Below are 26,002 nucleotides of genomic sequence, written 5' to 3' on the forward strand. Positions count from 1 at the left end.
AATAGTTGATATTTAATTATATTAAAACATATCTTATCTTATCACAAATGATTTGTTCCTCAAGATTAAATAGCCTTAAAATAAATCCAAATATTAATAATAGCAATAATACCAAATTAAATCAACCCACATATTTTGCAATCATATCCATATCTCTAACTTGCATATATGGAATCCAATTAAACCGAATCTATTTTAAATAACTACGTTACATGTACACTAAATCAACCACCTGAATTAAATATATTTTGATATATAAAATATACATTAAAAATAAATTTAACACTATATATATTTATTTTACAATTCTCAATTCAGATCACATATCATTTCCTAACTATTTATTCTTCGATTGATACAGTATGTATACAGTATATCAGATTCATTACATAACAAGGGACGAAGGATATTAGTCGAAAGAAAGAAAGAAAACAGTCTAAAAATACAAAATTTAATAATATCTCATGCAAACCTAATTTATAGAGAAGTCTACATCATACTATCATAGTCCTGTATCGAACCAAAATGATAATTTCAACTGTCACATTTTATTGCGTAATGAAAAATTGACTAATACCTATGCCAAATTACCTATTTATAGACACAGGGGAAATATATTTTTAAAGATTTAATTAATATGTTAAAGCTATCAATTGAGAAAATAAAAAATTATTTAATTTTTAATATATTTATTAAAATAAAAATATTAAATTTTTTTATTAATAATAAATTTAGTTTATGCCCTAAATAAACTCCTATTATTAATGTTTGATTTCATCTAAAAAATACTTGATATGATCTTGAATAATTTTTAGAAAAATACTCAAGAGACCATAATTTTAACTAATAGTTCAATATTTTTAGTTCGGCAGTTCAACACTATTAAATATTATTGGCTAACTACTGACTAAAAATAATAAATTCTACTATCTTCTAACATTCTTCAAATTTTAAAATACCAATGATAAAAAAACCTTGAAAAAATTTTAGAATTGAGCTAGAGCTCAAACATAGCTTTCAACAATGGATAAAGATCAAATTGAGACTGATCATAATAACACTAAACTCCAATGCGTGACACCAACATACAGGTGATGGAGACTTGAACCCTTCCCCGTTTACATATATATATATGCAAGCTGGCCCAACTTGCACACTTTTTTGTCCATGCTATCAATAATACTGTGTGTGATGGGTTGTGACCTTTTTATTTTTCTTCCAATTATTCGCCGCCTTTAATTAGTTTAGGAATATTTCTCCATTTAGACTAAATCTAAATTTGAGAATAAAAAAAATCAAAATTAAAATTTTTTTAGTAAATATTTTTATTTTTCCTAGTAAGATTATTTTTTTAGAATATGTTCGGTATGACGGGTACCGGACGGATCGGGTTGGTACTTCGATTGATGAGAGGGGAATCGTCTGATTCCGGATTGCTGGGTTGAAGGGGGTGCAGCCGACGTCCCAAACTTTTCGTATGGAGAAGGGGGGTGTCACCTGCAAAGACACTCCGACGCTCTAGTCAGCAAAGTGTGCAGGCGAAAAAGGGGTAAATGGTATGTGACGTACCTTGGGGGAAGGGTAGGACCTTCCCCATATATACCGTGTCAGAGGTGGGCCCATCAAGGACAGGCCCACCTTCTTCGATGCTTCCTTCCCACAGCTGTAGCATAGCTGTCAGGGACGCGTGTCCGGGTCGGCGACTGAGCGCCTCGCTCTTGACTGTTCGAGTCGGATGGTGCTCGGGTCGGGCCGGCCCGCTAGTTGTTTGGGTCAGGCTGTAATAGTGCCCCCAACGCGCCAGCAATGATCGTGAAGGTGGTTGGTGGCGCATTATCTCTTATTCCGTGTGTTGTCGCCAGGTCGGCCGCCCGTGGAGGGGACGTGCCTCTTGCGCGCGTGTCTGTTTGTTGCTGAGGTGACCGTTTGTCGCCTCATTCCTCGTGCGGAGCATTAAATGCTCATAATGGGTTGGAAAATCCTGTGCGCAAAGATCATTTTGTCCCCAGGCCTTTCCCGCTTCTTGAGTGGCAGTTTTAAACAGTTTTGCATTTCGTTCTCTTCTCATATCCTTACTCTAACCATTTCCATCATCTTCTCCTTTTGAATCTCCAGAGTGTCATTTCTGCATTCTTGCGCATTCTCTCTTCCTCCTCTTCCTTCGAATCTTCATAATTAGTTCAGGGTTTATTTGCTTTATGTTTATTGTTCGGTCTTCTATGTGCATGTTGTTTGCCTGGTTTTGCATGCTGTTTGCTTGATTTTGTATAATAGATGGCTTTTTAGTGTCAAGTAGGTGCGTTAGGGGGGTTACCATTCCAGGGTAGGCTTTGTTTGGATTTAGCTTTTAGCCATGCTTGATCTTAGCTGTTGAATAGGACAAATATAGTTTCTGAACTTTTTCTGGACTCCCGACCTCATAGACTAACGGAGTGGTACCCCCACTGTAGGTATGCCTCACATCGTTTCTCGGGCTTCTCCCTCCGCTGCGAATTACGACCCCTACGCCTGGGTGACTTCCGGCGTGAAGGATTCGCCAAATCAGATGGATGAGGGGGAGTTGACGGAGTTCCGACAAGGCGAGTACTTGTGCGGAGGGACAGACGAGGAAGCCAATTATGACGTCTTTGTTCCTGCCCCCAACGAACGGCTATATGAGCTTAACTTCCATTCCCCTCGGGTCCCCGAGTGGATCTGGTTCTATAAATACATGTTCATTCAGGTTGGGGTTCGTATCCCGTTTTCTCCTTTCCAGATGGCGCTTCTTAATCGGATATCCGTGGCGCCATCGCAACTGCATCCGAACAGTTGGGCTTCTATCCGCTGTTTCGAGATGGTATGCGAATATCTGGAGTTGCCAGTATCTGTTGACGTCTTCCTTTTTTTCTTCAACCTCACGAATCCTTCCAAGGAGGGGAAGGCGAGGAAAGGGTTCATGTCCTTCCGATCTACCCAGGGTCGGAGGATCTTCGGCTTGTTCGAGGACTCTTATCATGGGTTTAAAGATAAATATTTCAAGGTGTGTCCGGTCAATGGTCGTCACCCCTTTTGGTTGTCGTTAGAAGGGGAGCGCCTCATTCTGACGTACTGGAGCTTTGGGGCGGGATCCAACACATTCATAAAGGTATCTTATAAGGGGATGTCCGCTGTGGACAAGAGGGTCGCCGACATGTTGTTGGCAGTTTTTGGGAAGAACTATGTGAATCCCCACCTTTTGATGGGTGACCGGGAGGTCGCCAGGAATTATGTTTGTGAGTTGTTTTGCCTTGTGTTTTTGCGTTTCCATTCATTCGCTTGGTTGTCTCGGTTTCACGACTAACTTGTTTACTTGTTTGTTGCAGTGGAAATGTCTGCTTCTATGACAGGGCTTGAGGATTTGTTCAGGACTTTCTTGGCGGACAACGACGAGGAGGAAGCAGAGAAGGTTGATGAGAAACCGGATGACCCTTCTGAGGATAAAGATCAGGCGACCCCGTCACCCCGTGACACCGAGATGACGGGTAAGAACTCTGACGGGGCGTGCGTTTCTCCAATCCGTGAGGAGACGGCCGGCCCCGAGCACTCGACCTCCGCTCGACAAGAGGATGACGACTTGAAGCTTATCCCCACCCCCAAAAGGCAAATGGCATCCTCCAGCCCGGAAGGGGTTCTTACCGTCATGGAGCGGAACTTTGATGCCAGAACCTTCATAGATTCGCAGCTGCTCTCCGGCACAGAGGATCATTTTCTTGGCACCGAGCTTGCGGGGCAGGTGAGGTGGATGTACCGTACCCTTTTCCGCGATGCCGCAATAGCTCGGAAGGCTGAATTCGAGTTGTCGGAGATGCAGTCGTTGCGCAGGAAGCTCGAATCAGCTGTCACGACCAATAACGAATTCCAAGCTCAAGTCGAAACTCTTCGGGAGCAACTGTCCGAGTCGGGGAAGAAACTGAAGGCCGCTGAGGAGAAAGTCACGTCTGCCGAAGAGAAGCTGAAGGCCTCCGACGACACCATGTCCCGTTTAACCGAGCGGGAGATGACTCTGGAGAGCCAACTTAATGTCGCGCAACGTCGGGTGGTGGCTTTGGAGAAAGAGCGCGACGTGGCCGTCTCGTTGGCTAAGGTCGCTCAAGCTGAGGTTGAGGAGCTTAAGAAGAAACATAAGGTGACCAGAGAGCAAGGGAAGAACGCGATCTTCATGACTAAGGAGGCTCTTAAGGCCCAAGTGAAGATCGTGGCTCCTGACTTCGACACGTCGGCAATTGGGGTTTTCAAAACGATCAAGGATGGCAAGATTGTTGACATGCCCAAGAAATGTGCTCTTGCACCTTGTGCTTTTGTATGGATTTGTGGTTTTGTTGTAGAAATTTTGAAGCTTACTTCGTTATACATTAAGAGTCGCTTGGTCGGTTTGTGATTATTGTCTTTTTCCTGTCTGATAGTATTTTCATTTTGTTTTGTTACCGTTTTGTTGGTATGAGCTTTCCGCTCGTGTTCATTTACCGTTGTGTTGGTAATTCAGCGAAGCCAGGTTGTGGCCTTTTGCTATCGTTGTAGTCGTTCGTTATGGCTTCAGTTTGGGTGGCTCCCGGGGTGATCAGTCCCGGGGTGCCGTATCATGGTTCTGTTTAATGCGTCGTGGAACTTGTTGTTGTGTGATGTGTAAGTAGGAAAAAGAAAAATAAAAGTAAAATTGGTAGAAACTACAAGTGAACATTAACCGGTAATTAAACAAGTTTGTTACCATGGCGGATACAAAGGTAAGTGGTTAAGCGCGTTAGATCGCCTGGCCGGCATGCTTGACCTAGGGGCAAAACCTTCTTAGGTTACCCGCATTCCAAGTTCTCGGGACCTCCCTTCCATCGAGCTTCTCCAATTTGTAGGCGCCCTTGCCAATCACTTCTTTGACACTGTAGGGGCCTTCCCAGTTTGCCGCCAGTTTGCCTTCTCCCTGGGTCAGTAGGCCGATGTCATTGCGCCGTAGGACGAGGTCATTTTGCTCAAATTCCCTCTTGAGCACTTTGGTGTTTTAGTGCAGGGCCATTCTTTGCTTTAGTGCTACTTCTGACAAGTGGGCCTTCTCCCTGGTCTCATCTACTAGGTCCTTCTCTACAGCTTCTTCCACCCCCTTGAGAAGTAACCGTGGGCTCGGCTCGCCGATCTCTACGGGTATCATTGTGTCTACCCCGTATGTCAGGCGGAAAGGGGTTTCTCCCATGGCGGACTGCTAGGTTGTACGGTAGGACCAGATGACTGAGGCGAGCTATTCGGCCCATGCTCCTTTCTTGTTGTCTAGCCGCTTCTTGAGGCCTAGCAAGATCACCTTATTTGCGGACTTGACTTGTCCATTTGTCTGGGGGTGCTCTACTGAGGAAAATTTTTGTTTAACGCCCAGGCCGGCAAGGAATTCTACAAACTTTTTGTCGGTGAATTGCATCCCGTTGTCTGAGATGACGACTTCCGGGATGCCGAACCGAGTTATCACCTGCCTCCACATGAACTTTCTACAATTGGACGAGGAGATGGTGGCTAGTGGCTCGGCCTCTATCCATTTGGTGTAATAGTCAACGGCGACTATGAGATATTTGACTTGCCCTGGGCCAACCGAGAAAGGTCCCAAGAGGTCGACTCCCCACTGTGCGAAGGGCCAGGAGGACGTCATCAGGCTCAGTTCGGTGGCCGGTGCTCTGTGGAAGTTAACGTTCTCTTGGCACTTGACGCATTTTTTCACGAACTCCTTAGAGTCTTCCATCATTGACGGCCAGTAATATCCAGCTCGGATGAGCTTCCTCGCTAGGGCTTTGCCACCGATGTGGTGACCACAACACCCCCTCGTGGACTTCTCTGAGCACGTAGTCCGTCTGGTCGGGGTGTAGGCACTTCAGCAAGGGTTGGCTAAGTCCCTTTTTGAACAGTTGCCCTTGTATGACCGTGTATTTGGCAGCCTCCCTTCTCAACGCTATAGCTTCCTTCTCACCTCCAGGGAGTTTGCCGTTTTGCAAGAAATCGGTGATGGAGTCCATCCAGGAGGGGCTTATCTTGGTCAGGTGGAGGGCAACTGCTGGTTCTTTCGTGATGCCTTGAATAAGGGATCGGTTGCCGGTTCCAGGTTTCGTGCTCGCTAGCTTGGATAGGAGATCTGCCCGTGTGTTCCTCTCTCTCGGAACGTGTTGGACCGTGACCTCCTCGAACTGTTTGCTCAGTTCTTTGACCATCTCCAAGTACTTCTGCAACATCGAATCTTTGGCTTGGTAGCTTCCATTTACTTGCGACATGACGATCTGTGAGTCGCTGCATACTTCTAGTATCGTGGCCCCGACTTCCCAGGCTAAGATCAAGCCACCTAGAAGGGCTTCATATTCTGCTTGGTTGTTCGATACGGAAAACTCGAACTTGACCGATTGTTCGTAGATGACCCCGGTTGGGCTTTCCAAGATGATCCCAGCGCCTCCAGATGTCTGGTTGGAGGCTCCGTCTACATGGAGCTTCCACCGTGTGCCCGTGTCCTCGGTTGGGTCTTTGGTTACTTCCACCAGGAAGTCCGCCATTGCTTGCGCCTTAATTGCATGTCGAGGCTCGTATCTTAAATCATATTGGGATAGTTCGATGGCCCAGGTCATCATCCTTTCCGCTAGGTCGGGTTTCTGGAGCACTTGACGAATTCCCTGGTCCGTTCTTACGACCACTTGGTGACCTTGGAAGTATTGCCGTAGTCTGCGGGAAGAGGTTAGGAGTGCTAGCGCCAGTTTCTCCAACTTGCTGTACCTAAGTTTTGCTCCTTGCAGCGCTTTACTCACAAAGTAAATTGGTTGTTGAACTTTCCCTTCTTCCCGCACCAAGACCGCCGCCAGCGCTTCTTCCGTTACCGCTAGGTACAGGTAGAGCGGTTCTCCGACCACGGGTTTACCGAGCACAGGTGGTGTTGCAAGTATCTTTTTGAAATGGTTGAATGCTTCTTCGCATACCGGGGTCCATTCAAATGCTATTCCCTTTCTCGTTAGTTGAAGAAAGGTAGGGCCTTTGCTGCTGACGCCGTGAGGAAACGAGATAGCGCGGTGAGCCTTCCCGCCAGTCTCTGGATGTCTTTGACACAGCCTGGGCTCTTCATTTGGAGTATTGCTTGGCATTTTTCAGGATTGGCTTCCACCCCCCTTTGGGTTATCATGAATCCTAGGAACTTCCCGGCCTCCATGGCAAAGGCGCACTTGAGAGGGTTGGGCCTCATGCCGTGTCGTCGGAGGGCCGCGAACACATTTCCAAGGTCACTTAGAAGGTCTTCGGGTTGGGTGGTCTTGGCAAGGATGTCGTCCATGTAGACTTCCACCGTTTTGCCAATGGTGTCGCCGAATATCTTGTTCATCAACCTTTGGTATGTGGCCCCTGCGTTCTTCAGGCCAAAGGGCATTACCTTGTAGCAATAGATTCCTCCTGGAGTTATGAATGCCGTTTTTTCTTCGTCTGGCTGGTGCATCGGTATCTGATTGTAGCCGGAATAAGCATCCATAAAGCTCAGATACCGGTACCCCGCCGCCGCGTCGACGAGTGCATCAATGTTGGGTAGGGGGTAGCAATCCTTGGGGCATGCTTTGTTGAGATCAGAATAATCCACGCACATCCTCTATTTCCCATTATGCTTTCTTACTAGGACTACGTTCGACATCCAAGTCGAGTAGTCATGTTCCCGGATGAATCCTGCTTCGAGGAGGCTGGCTGTCTGCTTGGCCACCTCTTCTGCTCTTTCTTGTGACATCTTCCTCCTCCTCTGGGCCACCGGTCTGGCTTCTGGCTTGACGGCCAAATGGTGCGACATGAGTTGGGGGTCTATCCCCGGCATGCCGGTCGGTGTCCAAGAAAATAGGTCACTGTTGGCCCTGATCATTTCCATTAAAGGTTCTTTCAGCTCGTGAGGGAGATTTCTGTTCACGAAGGTGAACTTCTCCTCCGTGTCGCCGACTCTAAACTTCTCCAGGTTCCCCTCTGGTTCGGGTCTCAACTTGTCGCTGACTCTGGCGTCCAAGTCGACGAGGAACACTCCTGATGCTTCTTTGGATTTCTTTCTTAACGAGAGACTGGCATTGTCGCAAGCGACTGCCATTTCCAGATCTCCCCTTACAAACCCTATTGATCCTTCTTCAGTTATGAACTTCATTATCAGCATCCTTGTGCTGATGACTGCCCCTAGGTCGTTGATGGTCTTCCTCCCTAGGATGATGTTGTAGGCCGTGGAGTCTCGTAGGATCACGAACTCTGCCATTTCCGTTCTTCTCCATTGGCATTGTCCCACGGAGGTCGGCAGGGAGATTATCCCGTCCGGCTTAATGAAGTGGTCGCCGAGCCCTACAACGCCGTGCTGGTGAGTCTTTAAGTCGGCGTCCCTTAGGCCCAAGGTGTCGAACACATTGCGGAACATGATGTTCGAATCTGCCCCCGTGTCTACAAGGATCCGCTTGATGAGGCCGGTTCCCACTCTGCCCGTAATGACCATGGGAGGATTTTCCGCGACCTCGTCGAACCATTGGTCCTCCGGGCCGAAAGAAATGGATGGAAGTTTCTTGGGGCTTCGCGCAGAGGATGTGGAAACCGCCAGGACTTTAGCGTCTTTCTTATGTGCCGACTTGGACCTAGGCGCCGCGTTTCTCGCCGTTACCATGTTTACTATGGTAAGGCCGTGGTCGTTGTCCTCCGGCTCTTGGCATCGCTTTGCTGCCCGGGTGTTGTCTTTGCCCTCGTGGTCGCGATTCTGTCTCCTCAGCTCCCTAATGAGGTGGGAGAACTCGGCTAGCTTTGCATCCCTGATCGCTTGCTCCAGTGCGTCTTTCAGGTCGAAGCAGTCTTGTGTCTTGTGCCTATAGCCCTTGTGGTAATCACAGTAGAGGCTCCTGTTCTCCCCTGTTCGTTCCTTCAGAGGTCGGGGCTTCGACAAGATCCCCTTCTCGACTATTTGTTGGTAAACTTCCATAATCGGCGCGGTGAGGGGAGTGTAATTAGTGAACTTCCCGACACGAGGAAACGGCCTGGGAGTCTTACTCGGACCGCCGTCCCTGGCGTGTTCCTTTTCTCTTTCTCCGCTCCCGTGATGCCGGGTTTGATTGTAAGAGGGCTGCTGTTTGTTGGCAGCCACGACCTGACTGACTTCTTCATCGTTAATGTACTCCCTGGCTACACATTGGATCTCCTGCATTGTCCACACTGGCTTCGTGGTGAGGTGCTTTCTGAAGTCCTCGTTTAGAAGTCCGTTCGTTAGGCACAAGCTTGCAACCGAATTCGTCAGCCTGTCGATCTCCAAGCACTCATCGTTGAATCGGTCTAGGTATTTCTTGGTCGGCTCGCCGGATCTCTGGGTCACTCCAAGTAGATTGATTGGGTGCTTTGTCTTTGCGATCCTGGTTGTGAATTGGGCTAGGAAGGCGCGACTGATGTCCGAGAACCTGGTCACCGAGCCCTGCGGGAGGTTATTAAACCACCGTATTTCAGGTCCTGCTAAGGTGACCGGGAAAGCGCGACACCTTACCTCGTCTCCCACTCCCTCCAGGTTCATTCTGGCTTCGAAAGCCGTAAGGTGCTCCTGCGGGTATTGGGTTCCGTCGTACCTCATGTCAGTTGGCTTGTCAAACTATTTTGGCAGCCAGACCTCGAGGATGGAACGATGGAATGGGGTTGCGCCCATTATCATTGGTCCCCGCGTTCTGGTTGTTCTTCCCTCGTCGTCCTCCCGACGAGCATCCTCGCAGTTTCGCTCTGTGGTACGCCTGTCGTGCCTGGCGTATATGAGGGGGTCGTGGCGTCTTCTCGCGCGTCCTCCTTCCCTAGCGTTCTCGGGCTCAGATTGTGGGCTAGCTGTTCCTCGGGAGCGGCTTCTCGAGACGGAGTGGGAGTAGCTCGATTCGGAAGTTTGTTGACAATGTTCTCGGCCTGCCAGCCGGCGCTCTATGTCTTGCATCCTGTGGCGTAGTTCTTGCATTATTCTGGTGCTGTTGTCGCCAGTTCCCCCGAAGGGGCGCCTTTCAGGAGATCGTGTGGTTTGTCTTGGAGGGGACCTCGTGCGTTGCCGGGGAGAGGCCGCGGAGGCTTCCCCTCTGCGCTCAGTCTCGTGGGCTGTTCCTCCTGGGCCCAGTACAACGTCCATTCAGGCGCTCCCCACAGACGGCGCCAATGTTCGGTATGGCGGGTACCGGACGGATCGGGTTGGTACTTCGATTGATGAGAGGGGAATCGCCTGGTTCCGGATTGTTGGGTTGAAGGGGGTGCAGTCGACGTCCTGAACTCTTCGTATGGAGAAGGGGGGTGTCACCTGCAAAGACACTCCGACGCTCCAGTCAGCAAAGTGTGCAGACGAAAAATGGGTAAATGGTATGTGACGTACCTTGGGGGAAGGGTAGGACCTTCCCCATATATACTGTGTTAGAGGTGGGCCCATCAAGGACAAGCCCACCTTCTTCGATGCTTCCTTCCCACAGCTGTAGCATAGCTGTCAGGGACGCGTGTCTGAGTCGACGACTGAGCGCCTCGCTCCTGACCGTTCGGGTCGGGTAGTGCTCGAATCGGGCCGGCCCGCTAGTGGTTTGGGCCAGGCCCGCTAGTGGTTTGGGCCAGGCCGTAACAAAATATATTATTGTGTTTCTCTCTTTAAAAACACATACATTATTTATATAGATGTGCTGTATACTTGTATGAGCCAGTTGTATAGGATAGTTTCAATAAAGAGTTAAGATTGTTTTTTTTAATAGAAAAAATAAAATAAAATAAATATAATAATAATAGAGTGCACTTTTCATTTAATAAAAACACAAAAAATTGTCTAATAATAATAATAATAATAATTGAAAATGCGTCATCCTATTGGATTTCATCTCCATCACCATCTCCATCTCGATCTTTAGCTTGTTTTTTTCTTTGGTTTTAGCTATTTATGACCCAGTCAGCAATTGAGTGCAGGAGAGGAGAGGAGAGAAGAGAAAAGAAAAGTAAAATGGGCGTGCCATAAATCAGCATATAACGCCATTACCACCGCCTTCAATTCACAATGTCCTTTTCCCTTAATGGGATGCATGCAACATTATTGCAACTTTGCAACCTCTTCTATTATTTATTATTACTTTAAAAAATTTTCAGTATATAAAAAAAGGATTTAATTAACATATATTTTAAAAGTACATGATACATTTATTATAAAAAAAAATTAAATTTTGTTATTTAATAGATATAAAATAAATATATTAAAAATTTAAATTTTTTATATTTTTAATAAAAAATTTTAAATTTATAATTTTAATCTATTTTTTAAAACATATGATAGATAAATGTATCAAATAAATAATTATTTATTAAAAATACAAGTACTAAAATATTTCTTTATTTTAAGGGTTTATTTAATTTATGCCTAAAAGACATATATTAAATTTATAAAATAAAAATTTGTTTATTAAAAATATAAAGAATTTAAATTTTTAATATATTTATTTTTATTTATTAAATAAAAATATTTAAATTTTTTATTAATAATAAATTTATTATGTATTTTTAGAATGCATGTAAATTAAATTCTTATTTTAATAGCAAGAAATTATTAAAAGGGTAATATTTTGCATAAAATATACGTGTAACTGTGCAGTATTTTGTTGTCTTCGGCATTTTTATTTTATAGATTAAAAATTAATTTATTATAGATATAAATTTTATTTAAGAATAAATTAATAAATTATTATATATATAAAATAGAATTTAAATTTTTAATATTTATTTAAATTAACAGTGAATTTGGTCACTAAATCAATTTAAGCTGGTTAGACTGTTCAGTCTTTAAGTCGTATCAGATTCCTCTGCATGCCAGCTAAGTCACTCCTGTCAGATTTGGTCACTTTCAGACATAAAGATACTTTGACATTTTTTGTTCTCTCACTAACCATGCAATGCAAATCATTCCTCATTACTTATTATTAGTCATTAGCACTATATATCATTAAATTAATTAATCAAAGCTCATGGATCCCTCATTTGATTCTCTCGAGTTATTTATTTAACTGTTTATTTACCTACCAACTACCCAGTTTGGAATCACCAGGGCATTTATATACTGCTGGATTTTTTGACTGAAAGAATCATTTTTATCATTGTATGCCATGACAATTCAATTTAATTCAATTTCAGATATGTAAATTTGATGGGACATTACGTACGACTCAATGAATACGAATTTGATTAAATTTAAATTTTAAAAAATTTGATTTAAAATAAAAGCAATAAATTTACATTACTAACATGTCAAAAAAACAAATAATATAAGTTAAAAACTTAAAACGTTTAATGTCCTTTTAAAGCACATAAGAATTTTTCTTATTCGAAATCCACTCGTAAAAGAAAAAAAAAATCCTAACAAGTTTACTAAGATTCAAATCCTTAATTAACTAACAAAATGAAAGTTATTTTGTAATGATGAGTTAGAAGGAAAAAGTGATTACGATTGATTGAAATGCAAAAAATGATTTGCAATGGAATCAAGACGTACGTACACGCTTTGAAGTTGAATCATGAATGAGTTGCTTCCAATCGGATCACAGCTCCCATTACAAGAATGGGAAATTGGGAACTCCATACACTGCGCCTAAAGTCTTTATCCAACTTAAGTCAAATTATGGACCTCTTTCCATTCATTTTTCTGAGGTTTTTTATTTTTAATATGGAGGAGAGGTTGGTGTCTTGCAGTTTTATGGAGAGTACAGAAGCTTTACCTGCATGTGGTGTTAGGGGAGTACAACTCGGACCGAGGGAGTTGAGTACAGGAACACGGAGGGTCCGTTTTCTTTTATACCAACTCATGTGTTCGAAAAAATATTTTATATACCAATTCGGAGGGTCCGTTTTCTTTGTATTGAAAAACAAAAAACACTAATCGGACAGTCCGATTTGTTAATGATAAATTTTAAATTTTTTCTCTCTCACAACTCGGACCATCCGATTTGGTAATTCAATTTTTTTTAAACAGAATTCGGATAGTCCGATTTCTTCTATCCCACATTCATGTATAGCACCCCCATCCTCCATAGCAATGCATAACACACACAGGCATGGCATATCTAAATTTTTTAGCCTTTTTCTGAATGTAGTCAATGTACAATTCTTTGAAACTCTTCATTTAAATAAAAAATTATTTTTCTTTTTTTTTAATAAAAATACTTAATATAAGGTGAATTCTACCCAACCCCCTCTAAAATAACATGTAAGTTACTCTTCATGATGTGTCACATTTTAATTGGTCATTACTTAACTATAGTTGGGTTATTTTGTAATTTATTATTTGAGATGGGTAATTGTATAATTTCTTAAAATATTAAAATTCTACCCCATTAATTGAAGCACGTTCTCACGCAATCTCTTTCTACAGTGCATCATTCCTTAACGAGTCGTTGAATTTCCATGGCTTGTAACTTCTTCGTTCTTCCCAGTATAGTCAGCACCGACTTCATTGCTATCTCATGTCCTCTCACTCAATCTCTTTTTTTTTTTTAACCATGGATCATTCCTTATCAATATAATTAATGGTTAGTTTGGTTATTAAATTTTTTTTATTAAAAATAATATATGGAATATATATTCATATGTAAAATATAATATAATATAATAAAATAAATCTATTAAGAGTACTTAAAAGTATAATTAAAATCAGGAATATACAAATATAATAATAAAATTTGTACTCTAAACAAGTAAACATATCTTTTATCATACATAAATTATTTAAAAAAAATATAAATTGTTAAAATTAATAACACAAATTTAAAATGATAAAATTCAACTTTCTTACAAGTAATTTTTATAGTATTTTTATTCTTTTAATTTTTAATTTATTAATATTTTATTATTTAATTAATGATTAAACAAATTATTTTCATGAGAAATATTTTTTGTATAATCTTAAAGAAGAGACCAATATACCAATTTAAAAATTAATGTAAAAATAATATTTTAAATAAAAAATAGTTAATATTAAAATTTTTAAATACAAAAGCAAATTATATAGATATTCAGGATATAAATATAAAATACATGTTTAAAATAAATAAAGGAGACAAAAATAATTATTTATTTCTCATGTGTACTTCCATTTTATCTGTTTTATTTATTTTATGCATATATTTTATATTTATCTTTTAAATATTTATACAAATTATTTTTATATTTAAAAATTTTAATATTAAATATTTTTTATTTAAAATTTTATTTTTACTTTATTTTTTAAACTACTATATTGGTCTCTTCTATAAGATAATACAAAACATAATTTTTTATAAAAATAATTTGTTTAATCATTAATTAAATAATAAAGTACTAATAAATTGTAAATTAAAAGAATAAAAATATTATAATAAATACAGTAAAAAATTGGATTTTATTATTTTAAATTTGTATTATTAATTTTAATAATATATTTATTTTTTAAATAATTTATGTATGATAAAAAATATGTTTACTTGTTTAGAGTACAAATTTTATTATTATATTTATATATTCATGATTTTAATTATATTTTTAAGTATTTTAAATAAATTTATTTTATTATATTATATTTTAAATATGAATATATATTCCATCTTGTAATTAAATAAATATATATTTTTTAATGAAAAAATTTAATAACCGAACTAACCATTAATGATGTTGATGTTGATAAAGAGTGATTCATGGCAAAAAAAAAAAAAAAAAAAAAAAAAAAGAAGAAGGGGGATTGAGTGAGAGGACAAGAGATAGCAATGAAGTCCGCGTTGGCTATACTGGGAAGAATAGGGAAGTTACGAGCCATGGGAATTCAACGACCCGTTAAGAAACAATGCACTGTAGAAAGAGATTGCGTGAGAACGTGCTTCAATTAATGGGGTAAAATTTTAATATTTTAAGAAATTATACAATTACCCATCTCAAATAATAAATTACAAAATAACCCAACTATAGTTAAGTAATGATCAATTAAAATATGACACATCATGAAGGGTAACTTACATATTATTTTAGAAGGGGTCGGGTAGAATTCACCTTAATATAAACGCACATTATTAGTCCCACCTAAAACTCCTATATTGAAAATGAATATCATAGCATATTTCATAACATTTATTAATTGGTGGAGATCACTCGTTCAAATATCAATAATCGAATGAAAGAGATTTAGGGCCGTTTAGAAACTCTAGAAATAACTTTTTTTAACTTTTGACTTATGAAAAGTAGTAGTATTAATGTTTGGTACAATTTTTAAAATCAAATTATAATTTTTTAAAAAGCTATTTAGGAGCTTATAGAGAAGTTAAAAAAAATGACTTCTCTCATAATACTTCTACTTTTCATCACATTTCTATAAAATAAGTACTTTTAAAGTTAAAAATACAAACATAAAATAACTTATTTATAAATTACTTTTAACAGAGTCATTTATTGTTTAAGTTATTTTATCAAAAAGAACTTAATTAAATTGGTTACCAAATTGGACCTTATTCTCCTTTAATCAAATATCAATAATTTTATATCTGTCTTAAATAAGAAAAAGAAAAAAAAAAGTTCCAAAATATTGATCAACTATACCATTACCATGGAAATGCTTACAAAACTTACTTACAAACAACTCCTTAATATCCCTTTTTATTGCCTATACATTACTCTAGCAAGTAAAAAGACTTATACCGGTTGTTATTAACCATACATTAAAATTGGGCACAAATAATATTTTTCTGCCAAATACTAAAATACCAACATTTTTAGCCAAAAAAACAGATAATTGATTAGTATTAACTTAAATTCAAGACAAATACAAAAAAAAAAAAAACATTAACTACTAAATATTTTTGACCAATTTAGATTGTACATGCAATAATTCATTAGGAAATTAAAAAAAAAAATTACTAATATTTTTATTTAGTTTTTAGTTTTTATGTAAGAAATAACAAGCATGCGGGTGAGACTAGGAGTGAGGGTGGCCATCAAACATTAAACAAGATGTCTCACCCGATTTCCATGCTCCCCCTAACTTTAAGGCCAACCCTACAGAGCAACAACCCTGCCAAACGCCCAAACCTAAGGAAATCATACTCACATGACTCTTTTTGATACATTGCCTTTACCATCCAAATCAGATCACTTAACCAAAAATAATAGCCAGCTACAAAACAACTAAGCAAAATAGATTAAGTATTAAGCCACCATCACCACCACACCCCAATATATAGGCCACATTTTTCTACTCATAATACACTACTAGACATGGCACTAATTTGGCAACTCAACCTTCTCTTCTCACCTCTCATAATAATATGCTTATTATCAAACGTGGTTTCTTCACGCACTAGGCCCTTCACAGCTCCAACTGTGACACCCTTGACTAATTCCTTCCCTCGTGTCCCAATTGATCCTGCTTTTTCTAATGCTTTTGGGGCCTCCAATGTCAAGCTCCTTGCTAATGGGACCATGGCCACTCTGGCTCTCGACAAACTCTCAGGTGCGTCCGTGCGTCCGTGCCTGTTAAGCCGCTAGTATTATATAATCAATTCTTCAAACATGGTTATTCTTCTATTGCAGGCTCCGGATTGGTGTCCAAAAGCAGTTACTACTATGGATTCTTCAGTGCTGCAATCAAATTACCAGCTGGTATATCATCTGGAGTTGTAGTTGCCTTCTATGTAAGCTACCTAATAATATTATATATAGTCATTAATTAGTCAAAGCTTAGATATTAGTTTATAATTAACAGAAAATCATTGTGAAACTAACTAGATAAAGTGTTATATATACCAGTTGTCTAATGCAGATAAATTCCCTCATAACCATGATGAGATTGATATCGAACTCCTTGGGCATGACAAGAGGAACGATTGGGTTATCCAAACAAATGTGTATGCCAATGGAAGCGTGAGCACTGGAAGAGAAGAAAAGTTCTACTTCTGGTTCGACCCAACAAAGCAGTACCATTACTATAGCATCTTGTGGAACAGTTATCATACAGTGTAAGAACCTTAATCACTAATCATCTCCTTCACCAAAACAGAGTAATCTCATCATATAGCTTCTACAGTTTTTGGTATAACAAATCATCTTGGATGACGTGTAAATTATTTTTCACTAGTATACACAAATTTCTTCTTAAAAAACAAAAAAAAAAGGAATGATGGGGCAGCAATTTTGGTATTTTGTAACCATCAATTGGTCATTAATAGTGTTTTTAATGGTAGGAGATAACTCACTTTTGTTTTGATGGTTAAATGCTGGCCCTAAAACACAAAAGTTACTGACTACTAGGTAGAATCTTATGGAAAGTTGTCTAATTAATAATTAAAAATTAATGAATAATAATTTAATTAAATATATTAAATTATCTAATCATTGTTAATTATTAACTCCACATAAACATAAGTCTCTATCAAGAATACTTTTCTTTAATTGAATCTAATTAAATGTTATTATTAAAAAACTTTTATATTATCGTAACAGTAAATTAAAATTTAGATAAAATATATTTTTTGTTCTTAATGATTACGATTATTTTTAAAAATACTCCTAACATTCATTCAATTTTATTTCTAACGTTTTCTACTAATTCAATTTTGTCCCTAATTTTTTCGATTTATCTCAAAACTATTCTTATGGTTAGTTTTCAATTTTGTCCTTGATATTTTATATGAAATTAACGTGTAGAGATAATTTAAAATGTAACTAAATATTAAGAATATTCTTGAAAAAAAAGGATAAAAGTCAAAAGATAAAATATTTTAATTGATATATTAATATTATATAAGTGGAGTAGTTGTGAAAAGAATTGTAATTTGAATTTATGTAGGTTCCTAGTGGACAACATTCCAGTGAGGGAATTCATACACGGGACTGTTTTCCCATCAAAACCGATGTCGGTGTATGCAACAATATGGGATGGTTCAGAATGGGCCACACATGGTGGAAAATACCCAGTTGATTATAAGTATGCACCATTTGTTGTTTCATTCTCAGAGATGCAACTCACTGGCTGCACTTCTGATCCATTAGCATGCTCTAAATCCACCCCTTCTTCTGGTGTAGACCCTGTTAATGGACCTCAATTTACCAAGCTATCCCCACAACAGCTGGCAGCACTTGATTGGGCTAGAAAGAAGCTCATGTTTTACTCCTATTGTACTGACAAGAACAGATATAAAGTCATGCCACCAGAATGCCACTAAATACATAAATAAATATTTTTAACTATTCTTTTTTCTCATACTTATACTTTTCCAATTTTTTTTTATTATTTTTCTTCACCTGAGTGGGGAATGGGGAATAATAGTAATGTTGTGGTTTCAATAGAACATTCAATATGGTCAAGTCAATGTATAATGCATGTAATTTTATGTATGTATCTACAATAACAATACTTCATTATATTTATACACTCGCATTCAAGTTTCTTCACATAGTTGTGAAATGATGTTAACTTTCTTGTACTTTCTTTCCTTCTTCTACTTATAAAAGGTAAAAGTCTTCAATACCAAATTATAATTACTGGTTAATTAATAGTAAACTCTATTGCCATTTTTACTTTACATTGAATTTTGATATTCACATACCCAACTACCCATGTGATGATGCCCATGTTGTGATCACATCAAAATGTTGGTCACCTAATGATAAGAAAACATGCACAAAATATGTTACCAATTCAGAAAAATACAGTATGGCCGTTTTGGGTTATGTGTTTCTAACTTTTATAAAGGCACATGTTAACTGTTAAGGAATGAAAAAAAAAATCCATTACATTTTATTGAAAAGTTAAATTTGATTATTTTTTAAAATATAAACGTTGTCTTTTTTTATATATATATACACTAAAATAATGTATATAACATTATTCTTATATTTATTTATTTATAATATAGATCCTTAAATAAGCATGTTGCTGTGACTTGTAATGATATATTGGGTGGATACCATGTGGCATGTGCCCAGCACAGGGGTAGATCCATCTGAATAGAACGTTGAGAATTGCAGATTTCAATAACAACTTTAAATTATTTTAATATAAAACTTAAAAAGATGAAAGAAGAAAGTAGACAAAGAGTATAAACACTAAACAGAAACCTTTTTTTTTTTTTCCCTTCCTTGGAACCTTCGGCAATCGGCAGCAGTAAACACAGCCTTGGCTAGTCACTCTCATAGCATATAGCCATGTGGGACACAAGTCTTAAAATAGAGATTAGAGATTTTGAGTCCTCTTATTATCTTTCATGTTATCTTTTGGAGAAATTCTTTTTGTGTATACATTTTTCTAGTATCGCAAAATAATATATATTGTAAACAAACTTGAGTAAAACTTTGTATCCATTTAAAAGTCTGTCGCTGACCACTGAGTTGTTGCATGCACAAGGCGGGATTCGAACAGTAAACTGACCACTCGACCAATCTAAGTTAGTTTAGTAGTTGTCTTCTATTTTTTTTTGGGTCAGTAGTCGCCTTCTTAATAACAGAGTTGGGTTATCTGATTGAGTAAAAAACACCAAAAAAAAAATCTAATAGTCCTTTCTGTTGTTTTTTTTTTTTTTTTTGTCATGAATAGTCCTTTCTTATATTTTTCTTTTCCTTCATTTTCCTTTTATTTTTTTTTTCCAGTCCACCACTTACTGCATTGACTCAAGTTTCTTGGCCAGAAGTTCAATGTTTTCGGCTTACCAAAACTCAAACAATACAAAAACACTTTCAAACAACATCTTAAGACACTTTCCTTTTTGGGTCCAAAGCCCAATGTCTTGAGTTGGACTTATCCGCATGACGGCCCAAATGTAATAAACAAGAGAAAAGGGGGAAACTACTCCGTTATACTACTACTACTAGAGAGAGCGCACCAAAAAATAAAAAATACTGAGAGAGAGAGTACTCCTTAAGTTAAGGTGAAAATTGAGGTACAATCAACTTTATATAAAATTGATAATTAAGAATCGTTAAATTATTTGACTAATTTAATTAATTTTTTATATAATGACTCTCAGTTATTAACTTCACGTGAAGTTGACTGCATCTAAGTATTCACCTAAATTTAATACTGAAAGGTTTGACGGTTTGACAGCTTATTTTGGAGAAGTCACTAAAATCAGCAACTTCAGAATTAAAGTAATTTCAAGAAAAAAATTTAAAAACAAGTGGACGAGTGGTAAGAGATTTATTATGGAGTTGAAGGTTTAAGGTGATAACTAAAGAAGTGACATAAAATATAAATACTTAATATTCCTAAAAAAATTAAAATACATAAGACTTGTAGGAGTAACGACAGAGTATGAGGCGAAGAATGAAGGAGAGGAGGCGGCGTTTGGTAGTTTAATTTCAAGCAGTTAATGGAGGTGTACTTGTTATGAGCTAAGCCTCAGAGTGGTCCCTGAAGTTACACTCGTGCTTCACAGTAGTTCCTAAAATTATTAATTACCCAAATTGGTACTTGAAGTTAAACGCCGAGACTCAGTGTTGTCCTTCCGGCACATTTCCTCCAGGTGGCGTCATCGGAAAGCTGATGTGGCTAATTTGGTGACACGCGGGCAAGGCTAAAACGACGTAATTTTGTTGGTGGCGCGTAAATGGCCGAAAACGACGTCGTTTCACTCCAAAAGTTGGTTTTGAAGACTCCCCCATCAAACGTTAACGTAACGCATTGTCTTCCCTCCCTCAAAATACAACACAAACCCCTGCTCCCCTTTACTCGTCAATGGCGGTGGTTGGATTGTGGTAACTGTTGCGATTTATGTGGAGCACGACTGCTATATAGGATTGGATATCATCATTTGCCTCAAACAAAGACTGTATCGAAGGCCCATCTCTCTGGAAAAGGTAAGGAAAAAAGGAAAAATATAATGTGATATAAGGAATGTTCTGTTTTTTGTTAAGGTTGTTAGTTTAATCTCTTCAGTAGTTAGAAACGATTTTTTGGAGTGTTATCTGTGGGTATGCATGTTTGTGTTTCGCAATATTTAGCTAGGGTTTGATCGCAACTAGTTTTCAGAGTGGTTAGGCTAATGAAGGTGTTGACTGTATGAGGGCTGTTTGTCATAGGGAAATGCTATTTCTTATCTATTATGCTCTGCTGCATTTACAGTTAATGTAGTTTCCAACTTGTTAATATGGTTGAAGATGATGAGGTTGATCATGAAATTTTGTTTCTAAATTGCAGATGGAAGATCCTTGGATTACCATCATATTTCACCATGGAGGCTTATTCGTCACAGAGCGTGATGGAGCTGTGAATTACAGTGGTGGACAGATTTTTGAGTTGCCGAGAGTTGACGTAGACACTGTGGATGTATTTTTTATCCGAGACTACTATAAGACACTTGGGTATGACAATGTGACTCACTGTTGGTGGCTGGTGCCTAATAGGCCATTGCAAAGAGGGCTTAGAGCTTTGACACATGACAAAGAGCTCATGGAGATGTGTTATGCTGGTCAGACCAACAAGGGAGTTGTCCATGTGTATTATGAACATGGGGTCTCTGAACCTGTGTTTAATGAGAAAACAGGACTAGCATCATCCAAAGGCAAGGAGTTGATAGTGCTACCAGACCCTATTCCACATACATACCCCAGCATCAATGTGACAGTCAATACAATTTTCACCACATTACCACCAATTCCAACCTCAGAAGCAATGAACACCACAATTCCTACTCCAACAACAATCCCTCCAACTATGCCTACTGGTAAAGGTATTTCAGGACCAAAGCATAAGAGTCACACTACTGCAACTTCTGTTAGTTATTCCAAATCACCACCCAAAGAAATGGCAGCACCCACAGCTGCTGCTCCCAGTGTTAAGCCCACCCCACCACCAAAAACAATGGCCAAACCCACAGTTGCCACTACTTCTAAGCCCAACCCACGACCAAAAAGACTGGGCCACTCCACTGCTGCTCCTACTATGAAGCCCAACCCACCACCAAAGTCAACGGCCCAGCCCACTTCAAAACCTGTAACAAGATCAACATCACAAAAATCAAGGAGGTCTGATATACCAAAAAAAGGCCCTCAGAAAGTAAAGAATGCAGCATTACATGCTAGGAGGCCTTTAACAAGATCAGCTGCAACTGGAACTTTTGGAAGAGCATCTGTTAAGGGAAATGATCTTAAGACTGTGTTTGTTAGCTTGTCTAGTGAGGAAGAATCTTCAGACTCCCATGACAGTTATGACAGTGTAGAGGACGAACCGTATAGGCCTGCTGCTGATGATGTCTCTAGTGAGGAAGAAGAAGTGGTTGGGCAGAGATCAACTGGAAAGAAGAGTGATGCTAAAGATGTTAATGAAAAGAGTTCAGTTATGCTTGAGGATGATGGGATTGTGTGTGCAGAGTCAGGGTCTGAAGATGATGAATTCTTCTTTGGCCCGATTCCGAAGGTTGGTGAAACGGGAGCATATTATGATGCTCAAGATGGAGCTTATGATGAATCTGATGGTGAAGAGTCTTGGCACTCTGAGGAAATGAAGACTCCACCAAACTCTGAGGATGAGTTAGACGAGGTTGAGTCAGATGAGGTGTTTCCGGTATTTAGGGAAGGAGGAAGGTTTGGTGAGCTTAAACTAAAGGTTGGGATGAAATTTAATTCTAAGATGGAATTCAAGGAAGCTGTTCGTGAGTACTGTATCCAGCAGGGAAGGCGGATCTGGTGGAAGAAGAATGACAATTTAAGGATGAGGGCTGTTTGTAAGGGAGAGGAGTGTGGCTGGGTAGTATATGCTTCCATGGACAGTGAGGGTAACTGTTGGCAGATCAAGACATTTATGGACGATCACACTTGTCCTAGAGAGACTAAGAACAGGCTAGCTAACAGGAAGTGGCTGGGTTGCAAACTGGTTAGGAAATTAAGAAAATATCCCAACCTTAGACATTGTGAAGCTGCCCAGTACTTTAAGAGCAAGTGCGACTTAGACCTCAACAAGTCTTCACTGACAAGGGCTCTAGGGGATGCTAGGGCCATAGTTTATGGAGATGCTGCTGCCCAGTATGGTATGGTTAGGGATTACGGGTTGACATTACTGAAAACTAATCTTGGCTCCACTGTGAGTATTGGGGTTACACCTCATCCCAATCCTGATGAAGATCCAACCTTTGATAGGATGTACATTTGTCTTGATGGGTGTAAAAGAGGGTTCAAGGCTGGCTGCAGACCACTTATAGGGTTGGATGGAGCATTTCTAAAAACAAAACATGGTGGTCAAATCCTCTCTGCAATTGGTCAAGACGCAAACAATCACATTTATGTGATTGCTTATGCAATAGTGTCCATCGAAAACACGGAGAATTGGCGATGGTTTCTGGAATTGCTGCACCAAGACTTGGGTGACTACAAGCAACATGGTTGGTGTTTTATTTCAGACATGCAAAAGGTATGCATATCTATTGCTAGTTATCCTAACTAACAGTTGTCATTCTTAGATATACCTGCTGCTGAGTAGTGAATAATAGTAGTATAAATTGAATAACATGTGTAAATTAAATAATTGTTGAATTGAATATCTGCTGGTTTATAAACACAAATCTGTTTATTTAGATTGAGTAATTGTTGTATGCTGCATAGTTGATGGTTGCATTATAGGGGGTAGTATCTGTGTACTCAGCTAAGCTAAGGACCAAGTTATGTGAATTAAATAATTGTTGAATTGAATATCTGCTGCTTTATAAACACAAATCTGTTTACTTAGATTGAGTAATTGTTGAATGCTGCATAGTTGATAGTTGCATTATAAGGGGTAGTATCTGTGTACTCAGCTAAGCTAAGGACCAAGTTGATGTCACTTACACAACTTTAGGGACCACTATGAGTTCATTAAAATAACATTAGGGGCCATTTTGAGGCTCGATTTGAAACTTTGTGACTGGCTTGTTGGATTTGCAGGGTCTAATTCATGCAGTTCAGGATGTGCTCCCAAATGTCCATCACAGATTCTGTGTATGGCATTTATGGAGGAACTTCAACAAACAGTGGAAGGATAATCAGCTTAGAGGTTTGCTTTGGGAGTGTGCAAGGTCTACGACTCAAGAGGGATTTGTGGAAGGGATGAAAAAATTGGAAAAGCTAAATAAGGATGCTTGGAGTTATCTATGCAAATGGCCAAAGAATTCATGGAGCAGGACATTCTTCAGCATTGCACCAAAAATGGACAATATCTGCAATAATGCATGTGAGGTTTTCAACTCACGGATCAAGGACCCTAGAGCCAAGCCTATTATTACACTGCTGGAGGAGGTCAGGATGTACATCATGAGATCTATAGCCATGTGTGCATGCATGTGCTGCTTTGGCCAGGGCTGGTAGAAGGCCAGATGAATTCTGTCATAGCTGGTTGACCATGGAAGCATACAACAACACCTATGGCTTCCATATAAATCCAATTCCTGGCCAGGCACTGTGGGAGAAATCACCTTATAATAGACCTCAAGCACCAAAGTTCAAAAAGAAGCCAGGGCCAATCAAGAAGAAAAGAAGAAAGGATGCTGATGAGGAGCCAAGTAAAGGCAAGAAGCAGAAGACCTCAATGAAAAGAGTTCATAAAAAAGGACATTGTCGCTATTGTGGTGAATCTGGTCACACAAAGAGGAACTGTCATAAGAGGGCCGTTGATGAAGAATCAGCTGCTGTGGCGGCGGCTGCTGCTGCTACTAATTCTAATGCTAATGGAGGTGAGGTCAACAATTCTGCTCCAACTGCTGCTGTAAATGGTGGTAATGCCCCAGCTGTGTCACAGGATCAGGTTGATCTTAGTCACTTTAAAATTTTGGTGTTTCATACATAGGTGCAACAACCTGCTGTTCGGCCATCCAAACTGCCTCCTAAGAGAAAGTTGTCCACACCCAATGCTACCACCCAACCATCCAGCACCCCATCTGCAAGCACTCCATCTCCTCTATCTGCAAGTACTCCATCTGCAACCACTCCATCTGCAAGCACTCTCCCAACAAGCAGTCAGCTTGCAAGCACTGAAACAGCAACGAATCTACCAGCAATGCGATTTGTGCCTAATCCGGGATTCAAGCCACCCAGAACCAAGAATTAGTGACTTAGTTTTTTGTATTTAGGGACAGTATGGTGTCTTTATTTCTCTGTTTGCCTGAAGTAATGTACTGTGTATGCTTTCTTGCTTACAATTTCAGTGTTGGAGATTGAAAACTTATGACACTTATGTTTTGAAAACTCTGATATAGTTGGTGACTATTGTTCTGGCTTTATAATGCCTTATTTTGGATGTAATCACTACAGTATGAAATATGAATTATGACTTTCTTGAAGAGATACGTGACAGATTTTTGGTTTTATTTTGCACTCTCATATGCGATTAAGATGCTTTCCAAAAACTATAAACTCCTATTTTATTGACAACATATGCAAGCACACTAGTCTCAATCACTTTAATTTTCATTTCTTTCAAACAAACTGACAGGTACAACTACAGCAACAACATGCATAATTCATGTGTTTCTTCCCAGATACAATTGGCCAAATTGCCTATCTAACTTTAAGATAAGAATACCTACTGTAACCAGCAGCATAAATACAAACACCAAAACTCCACCCACTTTTAGAACCCTAACTTCAGACTCTAATCTTCCAAGTTTCCAAGCAAACTTCATCTTCCATTCTTCATTGTCAATTGAAGGGCTTGCTCTACCATCACATGTGATCACATCTTCTTCAAGAATTTTATCAATCCACATAAACAAACCACACCACTTCTTGCCTACAGTCTGCACCAAGGTAAAAGAATCAACCAAATTTATATCCAAAATTACAGCAAACAACAACAACAACAACCACTTACATTGTAGTTTGGGCAACCCACGAAGGGTCTCCCTGGATTAGAATCCGTCATTGACCATCGCAGCACTGGTCTCAAACCGCATCTGCACCATTCTGGCAAACGCGAATCCCTGTTCCTGTTCATTCTTCTCATGATGCTTCCAAACGATCGTGGGTTGTTCGAGCTTCCAGCAGCATTGCTCACGCTAGCCATTGTCGTCTGGGTATCAAGATGCTGCAGAGAAAC

The 26,002-nt window shown here is 39.3% G+C and overlaps 2 protein-coding genes across 2 annotated transcripts; one reads left to right on the forward strand and one right to left on the reverse strand.

The window, feature by feature from the left end:
• Positions 1-5,717: 5,717 nt before the first annotated feature.
• LOC107633837 (uncharacterized) lies at positions 5,718-7,106 on the reverse strand. The gene has a single exon (XM_016337433.2). The coding sequence runs from the start codon at positions 7,104-7,106 to the stop codon at positions 5,718-5,720; it is 1,389 nt and encodes a 462-aa protein (XP_016192919.2).
• An 8,807-nt stretch (positions 7,107-15,913) lies between these two features.
• On the forward strand, positions 15,914-18,399 carry XTH33 (xyloglucan:xyloglucosyl transferase 33). Its single transcript, XM_016334924.3, has 4 exons — positions 15,914-16,459; positions 16,540-16,640; positions 16,756-16,964; positions 17,795-18,399. The coding sequence occupies exons 1-4, from the start codon at positions 16,225-16,227 to the stop codon at positions 18,168-18,170; spliced, it is 921 nt and encodes a 306-aa protein (XP_016190410.1). The 5' UTR covers positions 15,914-16,224; the 3' UTR covers positions 18,171-18,399.
• The last annotated feature ends 7,603 nt before the right edge of the window (positions 18,400-26,002 follow it).

Source organism: Arachis ipaensis, chromosome B3 (genome assembly GCF_059453495.1).
Source record: "Arachis ipaensis isolate K30076 ecotype BB chromosome B3, ASM5945349v1, whole genome shotgun sequence".
NCBI lineage: Eukaryota > Viridiplantae > Streptophyta > Magnoliopsida > Fabales > Fabaceae > Arachis > Arachis ipaensis.

Bases quoted from the DNA above. Each gene is read 5' to 3' on its own strand.
- XTH33 (XM_016334924.3), top strand. From the start codon at position 16,225: ATGGCACTAATTTGGCAACTCAACCTTCTCTTCTCACCTCTCATAATA. The intron at 16,641-16,755 runs GTAAGCTACCTA...TATATATACCAG, and splicing joins GAGTTGTAGTTGCCTTCTAT to TTGTCTAATGCAGATAAATT. The intron at 16,965-17,794 runs GTAAGAACCTTA...GAATTTATGTAG, and splicing joins TGGAACAGTTATCATACAGT to GTTCCTAGTGGACAACATTC.
- LOC107633837 (XM_016337433.2), bottom strand. From the start codon at position 7,106: ATGCCAAGCAATACTCCAAATGAAGAGCCCAGGCTGTGTCAAAGACAT.